Source organism: Neovison vison, chromosome 13 (genome assembly GCF_020171115.1).
Source record: "Neovison vison isolate M4711 chromosome 13, ASM_NN_V1, whole genome shotgun sequence".
Taxonomy (NCBI): domain Eukaryota; kingdom Metazoa; phylum Chordata; class Mammalia; order Carnivora; family Mustelidae; genus Neogale; species Neogale vison.
Genome location: NC_058103.1, coordinates 150,550,474 through 150,573,111, shown reverse-complemented (window position 1 = coordinate 150,573,111; position 22,638 = coordinate 150,550,474). Strand labels below are relative to the sequence as shown.

At 58.7% G+C, this 22,638-nt stretch overlaps 2 protein-coding genes and 1 long non-coding RNA gene across 3 annotated transcripts; 2 read left to right on the top strand and 1 right to left on the bottom strand.

The window, feature by feature from the left end:
• Positions 1–1,717: 1,717 nt before the first annotated feature.
• MESD (mesoderm development LRP chaperone) lies at positions 1,718–10,239 on the bottom strand. Its single transcript, XM_044229607.1, has 3 exons — positions 10,039–10,239; positions 4,414–4,646; positions 1,718–3,026 (listed from the first exon to the last, which is right to left on the bottom strand). The coding sequence occupies exons 1-3, from the start codon at positions 10,237–10,239 to the stop codon at positions 2,762–2,764; spliced, it is 699 nt and encodes a 232-aa protein (XP_044085542.1). The 3' UTR covers positions 1,718–2,761.
• A 347-nt stretch (positions 10,240–10,586) lies between these two features.
• LOC122893879 lies at positions 10,587–14,807 on the top strand. Its single transcript, XR_006381706.1, has 2 exons — positions 10,587–13,073; positions 13,183–14,807. It is a non-coding gene; the product is annotated as an uncharacterized LOC122893879 (long non-coding RNA).
• A 4,938-nt stretch (positions 14,808–19,745) lies between these two features.
• Positions 19,746–22,297, top strand: TLNRD1 (talin rod domain containing 1). The gene has a single exon (XM_044231033.1). The coding sequence runs from the start codon at positions 20,545–20,547 to the stop codon at positions 21,634–21,636; it is 1,092 nt and encodes a 363-aa protein (XP_044086968.1). The 5' UTR covers positions 19,746–20,544; the 3' UTR covers positions 21,637–22,297.
• Positions 22,298–22,638: the final 341 nt, after the last annotated feature.

Genomic DNA, 22,638 nt, shown 5'->3' with positions numbered 1-22,638 from the left:
GACTTAACATAATATGTAAAGGAGGGCACCAGAAGTACCAAAACCCAGAGCAGAACCGTGAGAACCCAGGGGGCGTGGGCACGAAGGGGCAAGGCCGTCTACCTGATCTACCTGACGGCGCGCTCCTGTCTCCGAGGCCACAATCGGAGGCCACCACGCAGGTGTATGAGATCCAGACAGACCCGCCGATCAGAAAGTCAGAAAGTCCCACTGACTTTGTCTTCGACCACTTTTAACTCACATCAGCAGGGTATGTGGATGTTCCGGACGGCCCCGCCCAACGCCGGTGAGTCCGCATGTCGGCCGGGCCGGGCCGGGCCGGGCAGTTCACAGCAGGGACGTCTCAGAGGCTGGGCCGGAAGTGTTCGGAGGTTCCCCAGCTCGCCTGTCGGTGTGGGTTGGGGGGCCGGGGGCACAGGTGTGGCCGCCTGGCGCCTCCAGCTGTATGGGGCCGCCAACGGGGTCGCGGGGTCTGCATCGCCGACCCCACCTGGCACGCTGCCCAGCAGCACGCAGGAGTGAGGAGCGGAGCTGCGTGAACTGAACTGCTCGGGAGAACAGACCAGAATGTTCCGTCTGGTTTCTTCCAGCAATTCCACTGCTAGGGATTTGCCCTTCAGATAAGAATCCAAGTTTACCGAGATATTCCAGCAGCTCCATGTGCTAAGGAAAAACCCGGAGAATGCAAGGGTCCCCAGGCAGGCAGTGTGCAGGCCAACGGGGAGGTCACCCCTCACCACCAGCTGCCCACTGGGGCCACCTGCAGCTGTGGCCGGAGCCCCTGCAATACTCCCCAGCTCACCCCAGCCACACCACTGGGGCCCCTGCGGTCAGTACTTCAGAACAGCCGCGTACAAACGGGATGGTGTCACGCTCACCCCAACGCAGCTCCAAATCCCTCAGGGCATCCCAGATTCCCACCAGGCCCGCGTACCTCTTCCCTCTTTATGGGGTGCTGCACTATGCCCGACTCCTCTTGGCTTCCCACCATGCCTCCTCTTCTCCTAACCACAGGGCCTTTGCACAGATGGTTCCTCTGCCTCCATCCCACCTCCTGGCACCGTGCACCTCTTGCATCTAACAGTTGCTGTTTTGTGCGTGATGAGTCCTTGTCTTCCCCCAATGGGTCATCACGTTTCAGGACAGCAGGGGCTGCATCTACACTGTCCCTGGTGCCCAGACATGCCCAGCACGTTCACAGACGCTCCAAGCACGGGCTGACATGGCTGCACGTTACACGGGGAGCAGTGAGGTTAGGACATCCTGACGTGGAAAGACCACGAGGAAACACAGGCTCCCTTAGCGCAGTGTGGAGGTACACTCCCTGCGTCCGCCTGAAACCGCGATCCAACCACAACGGTTGCTGTCTCGGCCAGAGGGCAGACGGCCGCCGGGGCTGCCAGGGGCTCGGACAGCCCTCGTCGGGACGAGGCCCGGTGGCTGCAGCTCCAGCCCCGTGCACCAGCCCCCCTCACCCCGCTCGAGGTGTGGAGACGCAAGGAAGCCCTCCTCCTAAGGGGGCTTGCGTGCACGGACCCCAGGATTAGCTCTGACCGGGCCTGACGCCTTTAGGCTGGCCGGGAGGGCAGGTGAAGGCGGGGAGACCGTCCAGCTGCAGCACAGACCTGCGGAGCCAGACGGCGCGCTTCAGCCCAGAGAACCCGAAGACCTGCGGACGTGGGGACACGGCGGCTGGAAGGAACACGTCACTACAAGATGCGGAGCGAACTTTTTTTTCCTTAGAAACAACTTAACAGGAGCTTCCCCTGAGAGGCGGCAGTGGCAGGGGGAGGCACGAACTTGTCACTTTGTACCTTCCTCAGTCACATTTGGAACCACGCACATGCGCTATTTTTGATTTGATAGAGTCACAACGGAAGTCTTGTACAAGTAATTTTAGTTCTCACCAACGACCCCGGCAGCTAAATCCTGCCGGCCTGACGCACGAACAGCCACACCCGGCAGGAGCGGGAGGCGCGTCCCCGCAGCATAGGACGCAACCAGTTGAGGCACTTCGTCAAAGAACAGGCAGAGGAGAACGAGGTCACGGGGTGTCCCGTCCCACCTGCTGACTCCCGCCGCCCACCCTCAGCACCGTCCCGGGACGTGGCACGCGCGAGCCCCACGCAGGACAGAAACACAACCCGGACCCGGACGGACTGCGTAAACCCACACACGTACCGACAGCCCCCCCAGGATTCAAAGTAGAGGACAGCCGCGTGACGTCCTCCGCACCGATGTGGGGGGTCAGACATCGGGCCATGCCACTGCACAGTCAGACCCCCGAGTGCGCGCAGGGCTCCCGGGGAGGGCTTCACGACAGTCCCGAAGGCCAGTCTGCAGCCCGAAGAGCCCGGTCCCGCCGAGTCTGCGTCCGTCTGGTCAGCCCGCGGCAGCCCCGGTGAACAGAAAGGAAGGAAGCACAGACCCAGCACGCCCGTGGGCCAGGGCCGGCGTGGTGACGGAAGCGTGGCCGTAGGAGTCAGCGACACCCCCATACCGAAACGGGAAAAGCAAGTCGGGCTTCCACGTACAGTGACTTTATGGTAAACGCGAATGTGTCGTTGTCCAACGTGAATGACAAGACCTCGTCTTCCTTCTTGAAGCCGTTCAGACAGTTCTTCTCACATGGACCACACCTGGTCCTATGGGCACTTCCAGAAGAAAGCAGGATGTCCTCGGCGAGGGGTGCCTGTGCCCGCCCTGCCCGGGGAGCGGTCTTCCGTCCCGAGGGCTCCTCCGAAGGGGCCGTGGCGGCCGCTCACAGCTCCTCCCTCTTACTCCCGGCTCGATTGTCTTCCTTGGCAGCCTTGCTGGCCCGAGACTTCGGGGCGCCCTCCTGCTGCTTCTTGCCCTTCTCCTGCTTTGTTTTATTCTTCTCTTTGCTTCCGCCTCTGCCGGGGTACACCTGCCCCTCCAGGGTTACGTCGGCGCACCTGTCCTGGCTGACCAGAAAGTCCTTGATCTCCCAGGCGTAGCTCCCGTCCCGAAGCATGAAGATGGCGCGGTCTGATCCCACGATGAACCTGGACAGAGACACGCGATCGTAGGTCAGCACACACCAGCAAAGCGTTCACGGGCAGAGCTGCTCTGCAGCATGTAACCGGAAAAATAATCCCCCCCAAATCCAACAAAACTACAGAAGAAAAACCTGTAGTTTTCAAGGCCAAGTAGCTACTGACATTAAGGTTCAAAAGCACCAGCTGACTGAAGGGTTTCACGCGTCTGCTCAAACCGCACGCACGGAACCCGGCTATGCGTGGTGTGGACGCCCGCGCGGAGACAGCGTCCGCGAGGGGTCTGGGGGGACCCCCTGCGGCTGCGGGAGGCGGTTACCCCTTGAATCTGTTCTGCGTCCTGAGGCACCCAGTGAAGGTTTCCTCTGCCCAAAGCCTTCGGCGGACAAAGGGTGAAAACCACGGGCTTAGGCTGGGTCGCGGTAAGGGGCCGTGAAGGCTCAGAGATACACTCGGTCACCACTTGGTCACCGGACAGAGATCCCGAGCCCGGAGGGTCACATGCAGGCCAACACTCAGCAGGTCCTCAGGGGTGAAGACGAGCAGACAGAGGCCTACACGGCCCCTCGGTGTGGCCAGGGGCGCAAATCCCCAAGGGCCGCACCCCGACCCTCAGAGGGCCCTGACCTTCCCCTGCGCCCCTGGCAGCTGGTCCCGCCCACGACAGCACCCTGCCCTCGCGGCCACAAAGTGCTCCTTCCTGTTTTGTCACTGCTCTTCTCTCCGCACCCGGGACACGGGAAGACCCTGAATTTCAGGACCGTTACTGGGGAGGAAAAAGGCAAATCCTCAGCACTGGGCCGAGGGCCGCGCCCTTCACCTTCCCCCGGGCCGTCCCCCCGGCCGCCGGCTCCCAGCCTGAGCGTGGGTGCGGCCCCCACGGAGGGACCCGGGGGCCCACGGTCAGGCTGTGCCGCATCTGCCCTGTGGACGCTAACCTGCTCCACCTCCCTCAGATCAAGTGACAGTTAACACCACCCTCCCGGGGACAAAGGCACAATGCAGGGCCCGAGGCCCGTCACAGAGCTGGGTGGGGACAGCTGGGAGCCGCCCCCGCAGGGGCAGAGCACGCGGCTGCTGAAGCTCCAGGCCGGGCACCTGACGCTCGCGTGACATCGCGTGTCCGCTCCACCCTGACAGCAGGAAAGTTAAAGATACAAAGAGAAGGAAAACTTCAGGATCAAATGAGACAGTAAAAAACAGCGTGCTGGCTGTGACCAACAATAAACGCTCTTCTAAAGATGAAGAGAGAGAAAGAAAGACATGGTAAGAGAAAATCAGAGACGGGAGAGGCCAGGGCACGAGGCGAGGACCGTCAGCAAGGACACGCCACTGTGGCCACGGGCGGAGGCCCGGCACGGCCCGCCGCATCCCCAGCCGGCCCGCCGGGCGTTACCTCTGCACGTCGTAGTTGGCATTGAAGAGACTGCCCTGCCAGAGGCTGGTGATCTCCTCCGTCTCCTTCTCCGTGGGGCTTCCGGACACGGTGACGAACATCATGAGCGTCTTCCCCTTCTTGGTCATCTTCAGGATGCTCTCGGGCTTGCCCGGGTCTATCTGTGAGAAGTCGATAGGCGCCGAGGGTCTCTTGTGCTCCGGGAGATCCCCTTCTTCAATGTCGTCATCCTTCTACGAGAAGAGCAGAGCACGGGCGTGGTCAGACGCGCTCGCTGGACGGCAGGTGCGCGCGCACGACTCGAGTTCTCCCAGGAGAAAGGAAACCCAGTGCCCTCCCTTATTCAACCTCTAGGCGAAGCCCTAATCGCCAGCGGGACTGAGCACCGGTCACCCCCGGTCACCAGAGACCCTGCATGACAGCTCTTTGCCTCTGCAGGAATCTACCCAGCATGGCAGAGTGTAAAAATGACCACGTTCTCCTTCGGTCCTACAATGAGCTGCAACACAGCAATGAAGATGTGTCCCAGACCTCGGAAAGACAGGACTTGGGACCAATGTGCCGGGCACAAAAATCAGACGTGCTGCAAGCCCGCTATCTAAAGTTCAAGATCCAACACATTAACCTAGGATGACAGAAACCAGGAACAGTGGTGACCCCCGAGAGGCAGAATGAGATGAGGTGGACTGAGAAGGGACACAAGGAACTTTGTGAGGTCACGGGACTGTCCTCTATCTTGGTGGTGGCGTGGACGACACAGGTGTATCCCTTTGTCAGAATGCATAGCACCCTACACTTAAAATCTGCGTTCCACGTATACCGACGTGAACTGAACAGTAAGAACTGCCAACAGCCAGTCAGTTCTAGTTAACAGGCTTGGTTCCTGCAGTGGTGTGAACCAGCAAGCCTCAAACCACTGTGCGAGAATTCTAGGCTTCCTCCCCCAGACAAGTAAATACATTAAGGATAACGGCAATCTTGTTCTCCACGTCGGGGAAGGGAGTTCTAGGCCTGGAAGGGGGACGAGCACTCCCTGTGGCATCAGGCTGGCACTGGGAGGCACCAGAGGGAACACGTGACTTTTCGCAGGTAGGCAGGCAGGTAAACAGACTGATAAATAAAAATAGGTAAAAGCCAGAGTTCCTCGGAGAAAAGACTAATAATCTCAGCCATAAAAAGAAATGAATGACTGGTAGGTGGTCCCCGAAAACACTCTACTAAGTGACGGAAGCCACTCACAGGAGACCTGGTGTGTGAAGCCACTGGTGAGATGCCCAGAACACACAGAGATTGGTGGCTGCCTTGGGCTGCCTGCAGGGTTGGGAGATGCGGGGGCGGGGGAGTGACACCAGATTTTGTTTCTGGGGCGATGACAAGGTTCTACACTTGAGGCAGGTGACAGCTGCACGGCCCCATGAAAACGCCACTGAAATGTGCGCTTTAAATGGCTGAACTGTGCGGCGAGTGAAGCACCTCTCCGTACAGAGGTTACCGAAGGAAACGAAAAACGACCAACCTAAAGTGAAACAGTCCCTGCGTCGCTCTTCCATGGTCCTCCTGACAAACCAACAATCGTGGACTTCTAAAATATTTTTAATAAAGGGGGGCCCAAGAGCCGTCTACAGCAGAGCTTGGAGCCGGCCCCCTTCATGCGATCTGGGATCTAGCGTTAACCCGCCTCTCCACCTGGCTGGCCTCGCGTAGGACTCCTTACCCCCTGGGCCTGCTTCCTCATCTATAAAAAGAAAGCAGAGCGAGGTGACCCCCAGGGCCCCGCAGTGTGACGGCACACGACATACCAAGCTTTCCTCGACTCTGCGACCCTCCCACCTGACTGGTTTTCTTTGTCCTTTTGCTTCGTACGCAGAAGGCGATCTGCAGCCAGGGGCTCAGCTGTCCCATGAGGGGATCTGGGGCGGCTAGAAAATCCCTTTCCTCACCTATAATGGGAAGGGGGGCGGCATCTCCCTCCTAGGGTCTGGGGATTCGATGACATAAAGACCAGCAGGAAACAGCCTGTGCCGGCCCCAGGCCTCACGCCTCCAACCACCTACAGGAACCCCACTGACACAATCAAGCGGGACCGCCTGGCCGCCAGAATCCCCGGCTGTTTCCGTCTTCATTCGGCTCTTACTTCTCTGTAACATCTGCTACGGTCTCCTTAAAACACCTCACGACTTCTGGCTGGCTCAGGAACCGAGGACATTTGCGTTTTTCACACGGATTTCACTTAAGAGCTCAGGAAATTAGTCCAGTAGGTCACAGGAGGCACTTAATGAAAACTAATAATCAGAAGTCCAGTGCATACAGCAAGGGTACGGACCGTTTCAAACAAAATTTCCATCTTGTAGCTTTATGTGTGTTTCCGTTACAAAATAAGCGGGGGTAGAACGGGGGCAGAAGGGACGCCAGTCCGGCTCTACTGGTCCCACCGCTTCTTCCCTGGGGCATCTGACCTACTGTCCCTATCTCTCTCTCTGAGGAAGCCATCAAGCCCCTACCCCAGGCACTCCCAGACCCAGGCCAGCCCTGCCTCTACACATTTTCCAGCAGCTTCCCCACTTCTCCACTGCAAAGCTCAACTCCCCTTCCGGCAGATCCTTTCCCTGCTCCTGAGGTCCCTGATGGTAACACACGAGCTAGCATGAACGGAGCCGCTGTGCCCAGCCTGCAGGATGGCCCTACAAGGCACCCACGGAACACGGGGTAGGTGAGGCTCAGAGAAGGCAAATGTGACTTGAGGCCACATGCCAGCAGGGGTGACACGGAAGAGAAAGCTCACATGGCTGGCTCCGGAACCCCTCCCCGCAACCTGCCCCTACCGTGAAGTGTCATCAGAGAATGACTGGCCTTTGGTCTTCCTACACCAGCTGGGACTCAGCATCGAGTCTAACACAGCAGAAAGCGTTCCCTTGCCCCATCCCCACCCCCAACACCATCGCAGGCCTCTCCACGGCACACCAAGTCTCCCACTGATGGAAAGGAGTTGGGGGATGGATTCAGGGTTCGCCACTCTGGGAGGAAAAATCATAGCTGGGGGGGCGTGGGCGTGGGGGAGTGTCTGCAAACATTAGCTCACTTGGTCTATCCCGCACCCTGCCAAGGGAGATGTTTCTGGCTTTACGGTTAAGGACAGGGAGAGTCACAGTTACCAAGCGGTAAAGCTGGTTCAACACCGTGCTTTGAGCAGATCATGCTGTCTCCTGCCTGGTCACACAAGCCACCAGCCACCAAGCTGAGCGTACGATCTCTCACGTGTCTCCCTTCTGCTCGACCTTAAGCTTCTGGCTTAACCCAGGCCCTTCTCGCCACCTGTCAGCTGCACTTCTGTTCACCAGTGTGGATGGCACCGCAGTGGAAGTGTTAAAAGGACAGCCTTGCAAATCAAATGACAAAGTCTGAAATCCAGTTTACTTGCTGTGTGACCTTGGGCAAGTTACTGAGCCTCTCTGAGCTTCCCCGTCACCACCTAGAAAACAGGGCAAGAGCGTGAGGTGAGTGAATGTGCTCCGAGCAGTCCGGTTAGCTAACGAAAACTCAGTAAACATTAACCAAGGAGTCGTTTCTACCTTCAGATTCTCTCCCTGCCCATCCGTCCTAACCTTTGCCAACCAACCATTTTTCTAACCATGACATCCCCTACTCGAAAACCTCCAACAGCGGAAACACCCGCTCCAAGGCATCCTCCGAAGCCTTTAAAGGGTATGATGAACACCATGCAGTAGCCATGGGCAGATGCTCAGTCTATCAAGTGAAAAAATGAATAGCAAAAAATTACACCAATGCTATGCTCTCAGCTAGAAAACTGTCTGCACAGAGGGAACACGAGAGGGTGAACGCACACTTCCGTCTGTAGGTAGGGATGATCACCTGTGAGCGTGCCTGTATCCCAGTATTTGGGTCATCAAACTCATCAGCGACAGCGTACTGCCTTCTAAACAAAGTGCAGACCCCAGAGCATTCGAGGTCCAGGCTGACCTGGTCCCCACTAACCTTCCCTTAACTTCGGACAGAGCTTTTTCCAGTTAAGCTACCAGAAGATTCACATGCCCACGGCTTCCAGTGGGAGGTGCGCTACCCTACCTTCTATCCGGGCTTTCTTAAAGCTAATCCTCCTGCTACTTTGGGGTGGGTATGACTAAGGTCTTCATTTTGCAGATAAGGAAACTAAAGCATGGACAGGTTCTCCCGTAGCGAATCTCACAAGTGTTCTGAGACCCTGCAGTCCGATTCCAGAGCCTGGACAATGACCATTGGCACCTTCTGCCCCGTTCCCTCGTGCCCCACCCTCAGCTCCTGTGGCCCAGCTCCCACACCCTTCTCCAGTGTCTAAAATGCCATTTCCTCCCTGGGACCTTTTGAAAGTCCCAAGACACTTTCTTCCTTTTTACAAAACTCAGCAGTTCCCAGTTTGTATCGGGGTTACTCGTCCTGTCACAGAGTTCCTGACAGTGGGACATCTGGCTCGCCTCCACCACACCGCCCCCACCCCACCGGCTGCCTAGCTCCCAGTCTTAGTATTTCCGGCCTAGGATTTCTTCAAGAGGTAGTGTTCTTACACTGGGGGATCAAAACCTTCATTTGCTCAAGTCCATAAAGAGACAGAGGACAGAAAGGGAGACAGCAAAGGGGGAAGGAACTGCCGCACGGGGCTCCCTCCTTGTCCGTGGGGTGCACACCCAAATCCACCGCAATCTCGCCATCAGGGCTGATAACATACGGTACAAGTCTGCTCCCTCCCAGCCCAGCTCCTCTGACGGTATTTTAAACGGAAAGCCTCTATCAGACTCGACCATGTGCACAGAGATACCCACAAAATAAAGACAGCAGCGTGGGAAGGCTTCATCCGGTGAAACCTCATTCTGCAGATAAGGAACCTGAGGCCTGGAGAGGAAACAGGGCTTGCCCAAGATACACAGTGAGCAGAACCCACGTTGCCGACCCCACTCCACCGGCCACGCCGACCAGCCGACCAGCCGGGACCATCCAACCGCCTTTGCAAGGGAAAAAGGCACATGTTCTCCTTTGCTGAACTTTCTCTAAAAAGATGACACAGCGGGCGCGCGCACCGAGGGCCCGAACACCCACTGGCGCAAACACGCCTCTGCTCCTTTAAAGGACGTGCAGTTTCCTGAGGGCCAGCAGCCCTTGCTTCCACCCCCCACCCGAACTACAACACTCTCGGCGGAGACTACAGCAGTGAGAAGCCCGAAGTCCTGCGGGCCTGAAGTCCGGCCCACGACGGCAGCTGGGACGACCCTCGCCCTCCGACCCCACCCCCACCCCCGAGCAGAGCGGGAAGGGCCCCTCCCCACGTGCCGGGCGCACTGACCGCGGGGGCCCCCGCACCGAAGGAACCGAAGGGCAGAGGCGTGAGGGCCGGCCCGGGACCGGCGTGGCCCGGAAAGCGGGACGGGACCGTCCCGGGGGGACCCTGGGGCGGGGGACGGCGGGGGCGCTGGGGGGCGGCGGCGGCTCGCGCGCGGCAGCCAGCAGGGAGGCCTGGCCTGGGCAGAGGGGCCGTCAGGGGGCCGGGAGACACCAGCGCGGCGGCGGAGGGCGCGGGGGGTCAGCGGGAACCGGGCCCGGGACGCGGCGGGGCCGGCCCAGTGCGCGCGCGCGGACCTCCCACTGCTCCAGGAGACGCGCCATGTCCGCGTCGTTGTAGTCGCGGATGTCCTTCTTCTTCCGCGGAGGCGGGCTGGCCTCGCCGGGCGTCCGGGCCGCGTCCTCGGCAGCGGAGGCCCCGGGCGGCAGCGGCGGCAGCAGCAGGTCGGAGGCGCAGAGGAGGACCAGGACCGCGCGCGCCCAGCCGGAGGCCGCCATCTTCGCCCGCCGCCGCGGAGACCGGCGATGCGCGCGCCGCCGGGCCCCGCCCCCAGCCCCGCCCCCGGCCCCGCCCCGGGCCAGCTTCCAGCCCCAGCTTCCAGCCCCGCCTCCAGCCCCCTCCTGTCCCCGCCCCCAGGCCCGCCCCCAGCCCCGGGCCGGCCCGCCAGGCCCCGCCTCGTACCCGCCTCCAGGAGCCCCGCCCCCGCGCCATCTTGGCCCCGCCCCGCCCCCGGGGTCCCTCCCGCGGTCCGGAGGCGGGTGTCTGCCCCCGCCGGGTCAGCGCGGGTCGCCGGCCCGTCGGCTCGCGGAGCCCTGGCCTCTTCTCCGTGCCGCGCAGGCCACGTCCACCAGCGCCGCCGGGGCCTCCGGGAGCCCCGGACAGCGCCTCGCGGGGCCTCGCCGTGCGGCCTGCGGGAGGGCCCGGAGCCGCCGTCCTGGGACCGCCCGGGCTGCGGGGAAGCCGGGCCGCTGTGCTCCTCTCCGTGCCCCGCGGCGGCGCTGCTGGCGAGCGGCAGGTGGCTCGGCCGGTCCGGAGGCCACGCGTGCACGCGGCTGGGCGCGCGGTCCGGCTCGCCTCGCAGGGTCACCGACCTCTCCGGCGCGCGAGGACCCCCCCAGCTCCCCCCAAAAGATTACTTTGTATTTTCAGGACAGTTTCCGTATTTCGTCTGATTCTAACCCGGTACTGTAGGCTCGGACTGATGCCTTCCGAGGCTGCATCGTTTTTGTGTGTTCGCTTTTCTTGTACAAGAGCCGGCAGATGCGCTCGCTGGTCTTTCTCTCCAAGTTTTAACCACGAGGAAAGACGAATCACTGGTGGCAGTTGTAGGACACAGCGTCCCCTCCGCCCCACCACTGTACCCCAGCGCCGTTCGTCACTACCCGTTTTTCTGTGCATCGTAGACATCAGCAGGTCACTGCAACGGGGTCCGTTCGAATTTCGCTGCATCGACCCGTATGTGTACGGCAGAGTGGACGTACGGGTAAGCGTGTTGGCTCCTTAAGTGTCTTCCTCTTCCAACAGGACAGATGAACTTCCCTTCTTCATTCTTCAGTACGTATGGCATGCTTCTCTATTCACACACAGTACTTTATTCCCCTATTACCCCCACCCCCGTTTATGGACACTTATTACCAATTTTTATGCTATTACCAAAAAAAAAAAAAAAAAGAGCCACAATAAACCTCTTTATTCATGCTTTCTATTATGGGCTGAGTTGTATCCTCCCCAGATTTCCTATGTTGAAGTGCTGATCACCGCCCCCCAGAATGGGTCTGTGTTTGGACACAGAGTCTCTGAAGAAGTAACTAAGTTAACATGAGGTTGGAAGATGCTCTTCTACGAGAAGAGATTAGGTCACAGTCCTATGGGGGAGAGACTTGGGAAGACACAGGGAAAAGGCGGCCGTGCACAGTGAAGGAGAAAGACACCAGAGACACCAACCCTGCCAGCACCTCAGTTGGGGACGTGCAGCCTCCAGAACAGTAAGGAAGTGTGTCCTGTCGTTGAAGCCACCTGCTCTGTCACACTCTTGCGGCTGCCCTAGCAAACGAGGAGATCCCCACTTCCTAGGATTAGACTCCTAAGCTGCCTGTAACAGAAAACCGCGCTCCTTTTAAAGCGGTTTCGACCAGAGAGAGGGCTTTGTTGTCCGTGTTTCATTTCTCTTTCTCAGAAGTGGTTGGAAACAGAATCCTGGAGGGCTGGTCCTGGAGCTCCTCAGTCCCCTGGCACCCAGCCTCCTCCTTAGCCTGCTCCATTCTACAGGCCCGAGGTGTCTCTCCTCAAGTTCACTGCGGGCTCCGCAGTGGTGACTGGAGCCCCTGCGTCGAGAAGGTGGAAGGAGGGGAGGTGTCACGGAGCCCACTTTTCTACCGAGTTCGCTTCCTTTAAGCAGCCTGCTCAGTTCTGCCTGTGTCTGGCCAGAGCCGAGCCCTGCAGAGAGAGCGGAGGCCGGGAGACTGTCTTCTAGTTGTATACATTGTCACCCCAGATAAAACCGGGATTGTGTTATCACGGGAAGAGAGGAGGTGGCTGTGGACCTGTCTGTGCCTCCCTTTCACCCTGAGGACAATTGTGTGTGAATTCTGTCCCGCTGCAGAGCCGGGTGACCTTGCCTGTCCCCACACATGCATCTCTATGTATACAGACCATGACATGTTTTTACTGACATGGAGCAGAGACTCTAAGAAAAAGAGTTTTTTTTTTTTTTTTTTTCCCCTATTCTTTCTTTTCTTTTCTTTTCTGAAATCATAGGGGAAATGTCATAAGCTTTCTCCCCAGGGCACACGGCTCCACCCAGTGGCTCGAAGCCCTGGCCCGGTTCAGTCACGGCTAAAACACATGAGCAGCTGTGGTCGGTCATGTGCTCTGCTGGGAGGGGTCCCGCTGCTCATTTATTTTGCCAGCTGCCAAGCGAAGGTGCAAAAGTGTGGAGAGTCCTGGGCCACAGAATCTGGTTATACCGGGGGGGGGGGAGGGTCATTTAGTGTTTCACAGAAATTCTTGGGATCATATAAAAAAAAAAATTCCACGGTACTGACTTTCATCGAAGGAACAAATCAATTCAGTTTATAATCCTCTGATGTGAAAACATCTGGATTGATTTTTCACTGTCACCATTTTGGTGTTTGGAAGTTGACTCAGTTCAACTTTCGGTGAGAATTGATCTATCGAGGGCCTGCGGTCCAGCAGGTGAGGCACTGATGGAAGGGTTAATGTAACAGGGTCCCCACTTGAAAGAGCTCGCGATGCAGCGGAGGAGATACAGGATACACAGTCAGTGTCGTACGGGTTCCAGGAGGTCAGGACCTGAAGGGAGGAGCTGATGGTAATAATATCCCCATTTTAAATAAGAGGAAATGCTGGTTTGGGAACTACAGCATTCATCAGAGGTCCCGGGTGCCTCGGATGATACGATGTGTCTTTCTTCCATGTAGCACCCACTGGGGTAATCGCTGAGCCGGTCACATGGTGAAACTGGGCAAGAGCCACTGGAAAGGACGCTGGAGGCAGGGGCGCTCAGATGGGACGAGAGAGACGTGACCAGGCCCGAGGCAGTGCTGGAGGACAGGAGAGGAGGGGGGCCCAAGTGAGAGGGACGGCATGGTCACGGGCTGAAGGAAGCCACGAACTTCTCACTGCTTGGGGTTTAATACTAACCCCACCTCCAAGGTTCAGTGACTGCAGATGGTAAAATGGAATCTCACATCCAGCCTTCTGGACAATCTGGGTTTATCCTGGCTTGTGGCAGTCAGCAACAGAGCAGGGAGGCCTGGCCTGGAGGCCGCGAAAAGACTTGCCTGCGATGTCGGGAACCAGGCAGTTGTGATGTTCAGGATGCTGACAAGCGGGAAAGACATACGTATCCATCGATCAGAACGGACGCCTATGACCTAAAGGATACAGCGTGGTTTGGGAGGCTCTGGTGCACCAAACATGAACCATTTAAAGTCTGAAACTTTAAATTCAATGGGAGGAGGGTCCAGGGGGTGGAGCTAAAGTGGACATGGGGAGACCATGGCCCTTTACCATCTTTGCTTGGCTACTTCTGAATCCAGTGCAAGGAAAGGCAAAATAGGGTCTCCCGAGGTTTAGCTGCCCCTCAGTTTACTCACATGCAGCAATTCCAGATTTCCAGAAGAGACGTGACTGCCCCAGAGTCCATCCCTGACCACCTGATTATTTGTGAACAGAAGAGTAGGACTCGTCTAATGAGACAACAGTTAAAACCCGTGTTTGCCAAACACGGTGACAGTAAGTTAAAAGGCAAAAAGTACATTAAGGTCCGACAGGGTAGAGACAAACTAGCTTACAACTCAGCAAGAAAAAGACAAACTCCCCGGCCAAAGAAGGGGAAAGGCCATGCACACTCTCTTTATTTGTGCAACATCAGTCCATGGCCAACTTCTACATGAACAAAAACTGCAGAACCTCACTAGGTAGCGAAGAAATGCAGATTCAAACAAGATATATAAGTTTACCCGTCATCTGGGCTTGAATATAAATTCAAGTCCTGTGCCCTGTTGACAATGCTCAGGAAATAAGCAGACCCGTTCGCTTCCAGGGGTACAGTCTTTCTACATGAAAATGAGGTGAAAAGTATCAAAATCCTAAAAAAAAAAAAAAAAAAAAAGTCCATGATGTGGAGAATCTGAAAGATCGCCCTGGAATTAGCAATTCTGCTTCCAAGAACGGACTCCAAGAAGGCAGAGGATGAAAACAAGAGTACCGCAGACAAAATCGAGCACTTACCATGTGGCACAAAGTCCCCTGAGTCCTCTAGATGTTTGGTTTCATTCGCCCCTTGTCATAATCCTATGTCCCGCTTTCCACAAAGCAGGAGGACCTGACATGCTCGGCGACTTCAGGCTGTGAAAAACCTACACGTACAGACGGCCAACTGGAGCCCATTGATGCGATGGGAAACATCACAGTCGTTACCTAGGACTCACATGTGTTCATCTGTTCATACTAAAACTGTTTGTTTGAATTGTTAAAGAAAATTATAGAATGGTATTAAACTCATACAGCTATGCATATGTCTGCATAGGAAAATAGCCCAGTTATGTCTCTAATGGTTTTCTCTAAGGAGTGGGATTTCAAATCAGTTGTGTTTTAAAAGGGGTAAGACACGTGTAAACACAGGGATGTCCCTAAACATTGTAGGGCAAAGAGGTCTAATTTCAACTAAAGTACTCAGAACAATACACTTAATTCAAATTATCCCTAATACTGCCGTTGCCTTGAAACCTTCAGGATCAGACCAGAATCTGCTAGAAGAAAATGTAGGACTTTTTTTTATCTGTGTGGTCTGAGACATTCCCTGCACTTTGTTGGCACAGCGATTTGCAATGACAGTCAGTGACCTCACGATCTGTGTTTCCAGAAAATCATCTCCCTGGGCTCTCCACAAGCTAGAGGAGAACTGGGCTGAACACACTTGCTAAGCGAATAGGCCTTAGGCCTACGCTTCGACCCTAGAGCCATGAGCTGTAAATCCTGACCACACCCACGGGCCGTGTCCCTGCCGTGGGATGGTGAACGTCCGTGACTTTGTGTCCACGGCTGAGCAAGAGCTGCGGCCAGCAGGATTTGGGTTCAACAAAAGCATGCCTTTCTTGCAAAGAACGGCCAACAGGTTAATTCATTTTTTTATCTCTTCCACAAAATTTATTGACGACCACACGGCGCACTAGGTGAGGGGGACGAGGGGGACGGATCAAGTCCTCCTCCTAAAAGAGGGGCCGGGGTTGTGGGGAGACAGTACGCCGTGCTAAGGGCCACTCTATGCATTGGGCACACCAGGGGCACAAGTGCTGGAGAGTCTGTATTGGGGTCAGGGAGGCTCCGCGTGGAGGGAGCCTGCGAGGCAATCCGTAGTTGCTGACTTACTAGGTACTGGGCACCCTGAGAGACAGAAAAAGAACGAGGCATGATCAGTGTGAGGAGCTGAAGCTTGGATCTTGGCATTTATCTTTTCTGCCCTGCAGAATTCTGGAAAATACCCCTCGAGATCCTTTACCAGTAGGGAGAGGAGGTAGAGAATTTACCCGTGAAAGCAACCTGCACTTCTACGTAGGGATCTCTGATGAGCTAGACAGGAGAACATTCCAGGTCTCCCAGGTCTTGGGAGCTGGGTGCCCACGTGAGCCTCTCCTGGTCAGCGGCCCGCACACCGGCCTCGCTCTCATACTCAGCTTCAGATGACCGGAGAGACAGGCCAGAGGGAAGGAGTAGGGGCGGGCAGGGGCATGGGGAGCATGTGGGAGGGACGGGTGAGCCCCTCCGTAGGTGTTCTGATGGGCTGGGAACAAGATACACCAGAGAGCAAGGCGACAAGCGGGGTGAGGCGGTGGGGGTGGTGGGCGCTTCCGCTGAGCCGGGGCTAAGCCCGGAGAAATGGCTAAGATGGAAAGTTTTATGTAAGGAATATAGAGCCACAATTCAAAAAAGAAAAAAAAAAAAGCCAAACCCAAATAGTGTTCATACCGCTCTTTTATACCTGCTCTAAGTCCAGGGGCTGGACACACCTTCTAGAATAAGCGAGAAAGGAGGGAAAGCCCATTTCCCCACTCCCGGCTGGCCCAACCTGTCTGTCCCACCCGGCCCCCCGGAACCCAAACCTCAAGCAGCTCTCTTTCCGTGTCGGGCTCCTTTCTTTGTTAAATTCCCACGACGCCAGGCCGGGCACTGAGAATACCTTCTCCAGGGGCCGCGCTATTTCCTACGGGCCCGGGCTTCCGCTTGTCTGCTCCATCCACCATCCCCCCCCAACCCTTCAGCCCGTGTTAGCAGCTTCTCTCACCCGATTTCCACCGTAATGAAAAACACTTTGCACAGTACCTTGGGTTCACGTTATATTTTCAGAGAGGGTCGGAAAGGGTAGCGAGTGAGGTTTCTAAAGAGATAGCCCGATTTCCAGGGACTGGAGAGGCACGCACGGCCGCTCTTAACTTAGCTGCACTGCCATATGCTACAGCGACAAACCACCGAGGGTCTGCGGTGTGACTCGGGGCTCCTGCCTGGCTCCTGTCGCATGTCCCATACAGGTCAACGCACGGTGCACTCCAGCCGCTGGGCTTACGGAGGTCCCACCGTCTTGGAGCTGCACCCTCTAGAACCGTCTCCGAGGGCTTAGAGCAGGGCAAGAGAGAATGGAGAACCGCAGATCTGCTTTGCGTTGCCTTGGCAGAAAGGAAGGCACATCACTTCCCTCCCATTTCATGGAGCACAGCTGACCACGTGACCCCGCCCACTTGCCCCTGGGCTGTTCCGTGGGGCCCACTATCTCTGAGGCAGCTCCTTTCCTCCGGCGGTCACCATGCCAGTGACCACGTTGTGACAACTTGCTTGTGCGGCTGTGTTGCCTCTCTGGGCTCTACCCTTCCGAGGACTTCGTTACTTTGCTGTAACGTGGGTGCCTAGTGTGGGGGCCGCTGCACGGTAGGTGTCCAGTGTTTGTGGACTGAATGGGCCATGGCAGAAAGTCAGGTAACCTGAGAAGAAGGTGGAGGCAGTCCCGGGAAGGGTCTGGGTAGGAGGAGACACCAAGAAAATAATCCTGTAAGTTTTTTTTTTTTTTAAAGATTTTTATTTATTTATTTGACAGAGATCACAAGTAGGCAGAGAGAGAGATAAGGGAAAGCAGGCTCCCCATCGAGCAGTGAGCCCGATGCGGGGCTCGATCCCAGGATCATGACCTGAGCCAAAGGCAGAGGCTTAACCCACTGAACCACCCAGGCACCCCTAATCCTCTAAGTTTTTAAAGTTAATGCAAACATAGTAGAAACTTCTATGCGTGACCAGTTCCTCGAGGGGTACAAGGTGTCCAGCAAAGAGAAGACACATATATAGAAGGGAAACAGCCCCCCACCCCAGGTTCCAAGTAGTTTTGGGGAAAAATCCCAATCCTAGAGCAGTTTCATGAATCCACTGGGTATGGTGGGAAGGGTTTGACTTGTCCTAATATGTTTTTTGGAGCTACATAAGAGTAGGGTGCTTTCCTGGGTTACCACGGAAGGAGTTTGATCAGTCCACCCGGTTTCCAATCATAGAAAACTAAAAGGGCTTAATCCTACGTAATTGCTGCTTGTTGAGAAAACCCTCTTTTATTGGCCCTGGCTGCAAAACAAGTGGGTTCCTCTAGATTCTAGAAATATCCAAGGACACTCTCTGTTCTAAGTCGGGTGACTACCCATTCAGGTCTGTATCTGTTTTTCTTGGTTAACTTTTTAATAGCATATTTTATAATTCACTCTAAGAGCGGTTTCAGTTTGGACGGTAAGTTGCAATGCGGTCATCTTAGTAACAAGTGATATTAACTGGCTGGCTGGAAAAAAAAGGTGACCATGAAGGGACAGAGGAACAAACATTTCCGTTGGCTGACACACCCAGCTGGTGCTGGGCACCTGGAGGGCCTGTTTCTGGACTGAGAGGTGCCCCCCACCCCCACCCCAAGGGGAGGAAGCCCAGGTGCTTCAACCACTTCCTGAAGGGCAAGGTCTGGGTTCAACGAAAAAAAAGGTCAGGAGTGGGCTCCTCGCCGGGCCATCTGCTCTCCTCCTGTCCTTAGGAAGGCGCTGGAGGCATCAGCGGATGAGTTCCTTCTGCGTAAAACCGGACAGCGCGGTTTACCTCCAAAGGCTGTTCGTCTTCGTGAGCAGTGGCCACTCTGATCCCATCGCCGCCGAACTGAAGACACACAAGTTATGAGAACGCCCGCGGACGGAGGCTCCTGATTCTCCCCGCTACTACTCTGGAGCCGGGGACTCGAGCAGTCAGTGCCCACAGTCTGACTTGGAAAGGAGGAGACGGACACTTGGGGGGAGGGCTTGTACAAGGTCACAGAACTAGACGGCTGGAGAAAAGGCCGACCGCAGGAAGTCTGGTTCAAAGCCCGCGCTCCAAGCACACGAGGGGCCCCAGCCGGCTCTTCCGACTCCCTAGCGAGTGCTCTCCTCGGCCCACACAGCCCTGCAGAATCTACCCCCCCACCTCACCCCACCCCCGCGGAGGAGGCCACGCACAACAAAGGGCAGGGCGAGGGCTGGCGAACCCCGCCCGGGTCCCGCAGAAGGCGCAGAGCGGCCCCCGGCACGCCGCCCGGGTACGGGGGGCAGCGTCCTCCTCCCTTCGGGGCAGAAACAGTCCCCTTCCAGACTCGCTGGCGGGGCGGGGAGGAAGCGCGGAGCCCGGGTCCGGCTCGGGGTCCCCGCGAGGCCGCCGGCGGCTGCGCCCCGCGCCCCCCCCACCCGGGGCCGTGCGCCCAGGGCCGCTCCCAGCCCCCGCCCGCCCCCCACGGGACCCCCGGCCCGCGCCCGCGGCTCCGCGCTGGGCGGCGGCGTCCTCCCGCAGCCACCCAGCTTCCCGGGGGAGGAGCAGCGCATCGCGCAAGCATCCGGGAGCGGCGGAGGGGGCGGGAGGAAGGGCGAGAGGAGGAAGCGGGATTTAAACGAAAGGCGGTGACGCCACACAAAAGATTTCTATAGGCTCCAGGGAGGTGACGGCCGGGCGGCGGCGGCGGCGAGCCCGGGGGCGAGGCGCGGACGCGGGGAGGAGGCGGCTCGGGCGGCCCCGGCGGGCGGCGGCGCACCCACGGCCCGCGCCGAGGAGCAGCCGCGCGGGGAGAGGAGGCGGGCGTCTTCCCCTCCGCCTCTCGGCCCCCGCCCTTCCTTTCAGTTTCTCCCGGCTCGCTCGGAAGTTGGAGGTTGACGAAGATGGCAGGAGCCGGGGCCCGGGCGGGTGGCCGCCGCGCCGCGGGGACCTTCTGAGTTGGCGCGGCCGCCGGGGAGACGCGCGCCGGGCGTCCGATGCGCAGGGCCCGGGGTCTCCAGAGAGCTCAGCCGCCGCGGGCCCCAGGCGACCGGGCGACCGGGATGGACTCGCGCCCACAGCCAGCGGCCGGCCGCGGGGCGCGCGGTCGGGGAGGGCGTGCCGCCTCGGCGCCGGGCCGCGCGCTGTGAGCCGGCGAGGCGGGAAGGGGCGGCCGCGGTGGCCGGCGCGCCCGGGCGTGGCGGGCGGGCGAGCGCGCGAGCGGGGCGGCCGCTGTGCGCAATCAGTGCAGCCTCCCGCCCGACTCTGACTCGGCGCGGCCGCGCCAGCAGCGGCCACACCCTCGGCTCTGCCGCCGCCGGCGCCGCTTCCCGAGAGCGGGGGGCAGGCGATGTGCGCCCCGCGGCGCCAGCCCCGGCCGCCGTCGCGGGCAAGTGCCGCCCGGCGGGGTCAGGGCGCCTGAAGCCCACGTGCGCCGCCGAGCCCGAGGTGGCTGACAGCAGAGCCCGCCCGAGCCGCCGCCCGCGCTCCTCCCCGAGGAAGGGATTTTGATTTCAAAGAAAGGAAGGAAGGAAGGACAACTCCCAGCTTCCCCCCCCCTCCCGCCCTCCCGCTCCGGCCGGGCCGGGCCATGCCCAGGAAGGCGGCGGCGGCGTTGGCGGCGACGGCGGCCCAGCAGAAGGGACTTTCCTGGCAGCCCGGCGGCGAGGAGCGCGCTCCGTGAGTTTGCTGTGCCCGGTTCATGGTTCCTGCAAGCCCTCCAGGAGGCCGAACGCTGCAGCCCCTCCCCGCGCCCCGAAGAACCTCCTGCGTCCTCTGGCCCCCGGGCCCGCCCCGCGCCGCCGCCGCTCGGGCTCCGGCAGCCGCAGCAGCCCAGTGCCCTCCGCCCGGCGCGGTGGATGGCATGATGGTGCGGGGAAGGCACCGCGGCCCTGGCCAGCTGAGTCGCGACGGCCGCGGGGGCGGCGGCAGTGGCAGCGGCGGCGGTAGCGGGATCCCCAGCGGCATGCCAGTGCCCCCCGGGCGCGATGGCTAGCGGCAGCGCTGGGAAGCCCACTGGCGAGGCGGCTTCTCCGGCTCCTGCGAGCGCCGTCGGGGCGGCCTGCTCGCAGCCGCGGAAGAGGCTGGTGTCCGTCTGCGACCACTGCAAAGGCAAGATGCAGCTGGTGGCCGACCTGCTGCTGCTGTCGAGCGAGGCGCGGCCCGTGCTCTTCGAGGGCCCCGCCTCCTCCTGCGCCGGGGCCGCCGAGTCCTTCGAGCAGTGCCGGGACACGATCATCGCGCGCACCAAGGGGCTCTCCATCCTCACCCACGACGTGCAGAGCCAGCTCAACATGGGCCGCTTCGGGGAGGCCGGGGACAGCCTGGTGGAGCTGGGCGACCTGGTGGTGTCGCTGACCGAGTGCTCCGCCCACGCGGCCTACCTGGCGGCCGTGGCCACGCCGGGCGCGCAGCCCGCGCAGCCGGGCCTGGTGGACCGCTACCGCGTGACGCGCTGCCGCCACGAGGTGGAGCAGGGCTGCGCCGTGCTGCGCGCCACCCCGCTGGCCGACATGACGCCGCAGCTGCTGCTGGAGGTGTCGCAGGGGCTGTCGCGCAACCTCAAGTTCCTGACGGACGCGTGCGCCCTGGCCAGCGACAAGTCCCGGGACCGCTTCTCCCGCGAGCAGTTCAAGCTGGGCGTCAAGTGCATGAGCACCAGCGCGTCGGCGCTGCTGGCCTGCGTGCGCGAGGTGAAGGCGGCGCCCAGCGAGCTGGCCCGCAGCCGCTGCGCGCTCTTCAGCGGGCCGCTGGTGCAGGCCGTGAGCGCCCTGGTGGGCTTCGCCACCGAGCCGCAGTTCCTGGGTCGCGCGGCGGCCGTGAGCGCCGAGGGCAAGGCGGTGCAGACCGCCATCCTGGGCGGCGCCATGAGCGTGGTGTCGGCCTGCGTGCTCCTGACCCAGTGCCTCAGGGATCTGGCGCAGCACCCCGACGGGGGCGCCAAGATGTCGGACCACAGGGAGAGGCTGAGGAACTCGGCCTGCGCCGTGTCTGAAGGCTGCACCCTGCTATCTCAGGCTTTACGGGAGAGGTCTTCGCCCAGGACTTTACCGCCAGTGAATTCCAATTCTGTGAATTAGCACCCCCCGCCCCTTCTTTCTTCCACCCCAGACTAGAGGAAGATACTTACTGTCTGCCCCTCTCCACGTATACCAAAGAAATCCCAGGGGAAGCCCCCCCTCCATGTCGGATGCTCCAGAGGAACCTTCCAGAGAGCCGGGCCATGCGCTCCGACGACACTCGTGGGCGCGGGGGGACCCACTGCCCACCTGCGCACACCCAGCGGGGACCCGGAGGTGGCACCCAGCCCCGGCCCCTCTTCTGGAGTTCCTCCACTAAATTTTCTTACCAATTGGGCAGGAAGGAGGTCATGGGTTTGTTTCTTTTGGGGTCCTTTTTTTTTCTTTCTGTTTTCTGTTTCTTCCTAATTAAAAGAAAGGTTACCTCAGTTTTCACTCCTTAGACATGGATGTAGCTACCTTTTTTTTTTTTTTTTGTATTTTTTTTTTTTTTAAGCAATCGTGTTGGATTAGGCGTATACTTGGTGTGGAAAGAGTATGACTTTGCCATGTGATTTGCAAATGGGGGGGAAAAGCTACTGTGAGTGTGTGTTTTATTTTTTAATTTACACTATAGAGTGATTCCCCCCTGCCCTTGCCCACCCCCCACCCCCATGTCAAGTTTTTACCTTGCATGTACTGGAGTATTTATTTCATTTATTAAAATGTTATGTTTCTCAGATGGCCCTTTGCAATTATTGTTGATTTTCAATAATTGTAATAATGTTGCATGCTGCATGGGTCCCTGGAGGGGGTAGCAGCGTCTCCCCGCCTTAGCCCTGTCTCCCTTTTTCCTGGAGGGTGATCTCTCTGAGCAGCCTAGAATTGGAGAACACTGTCCTTGGAGAGGTGCCAGGGGAATGATTGGCAGTAGGTACCATGCTGGGGGGGGGTTGGGGCTGGCAAGTGGAGTTTGGTCTTGCCTCTGCTTTCTCCTGGAAAGTACTTAAGCCCCCACTGTGTCCCACCGCTGTCTGTCCTGATGGACAGTGGGTCAGGCTGACCGAGGTCTGTCTGATTCGT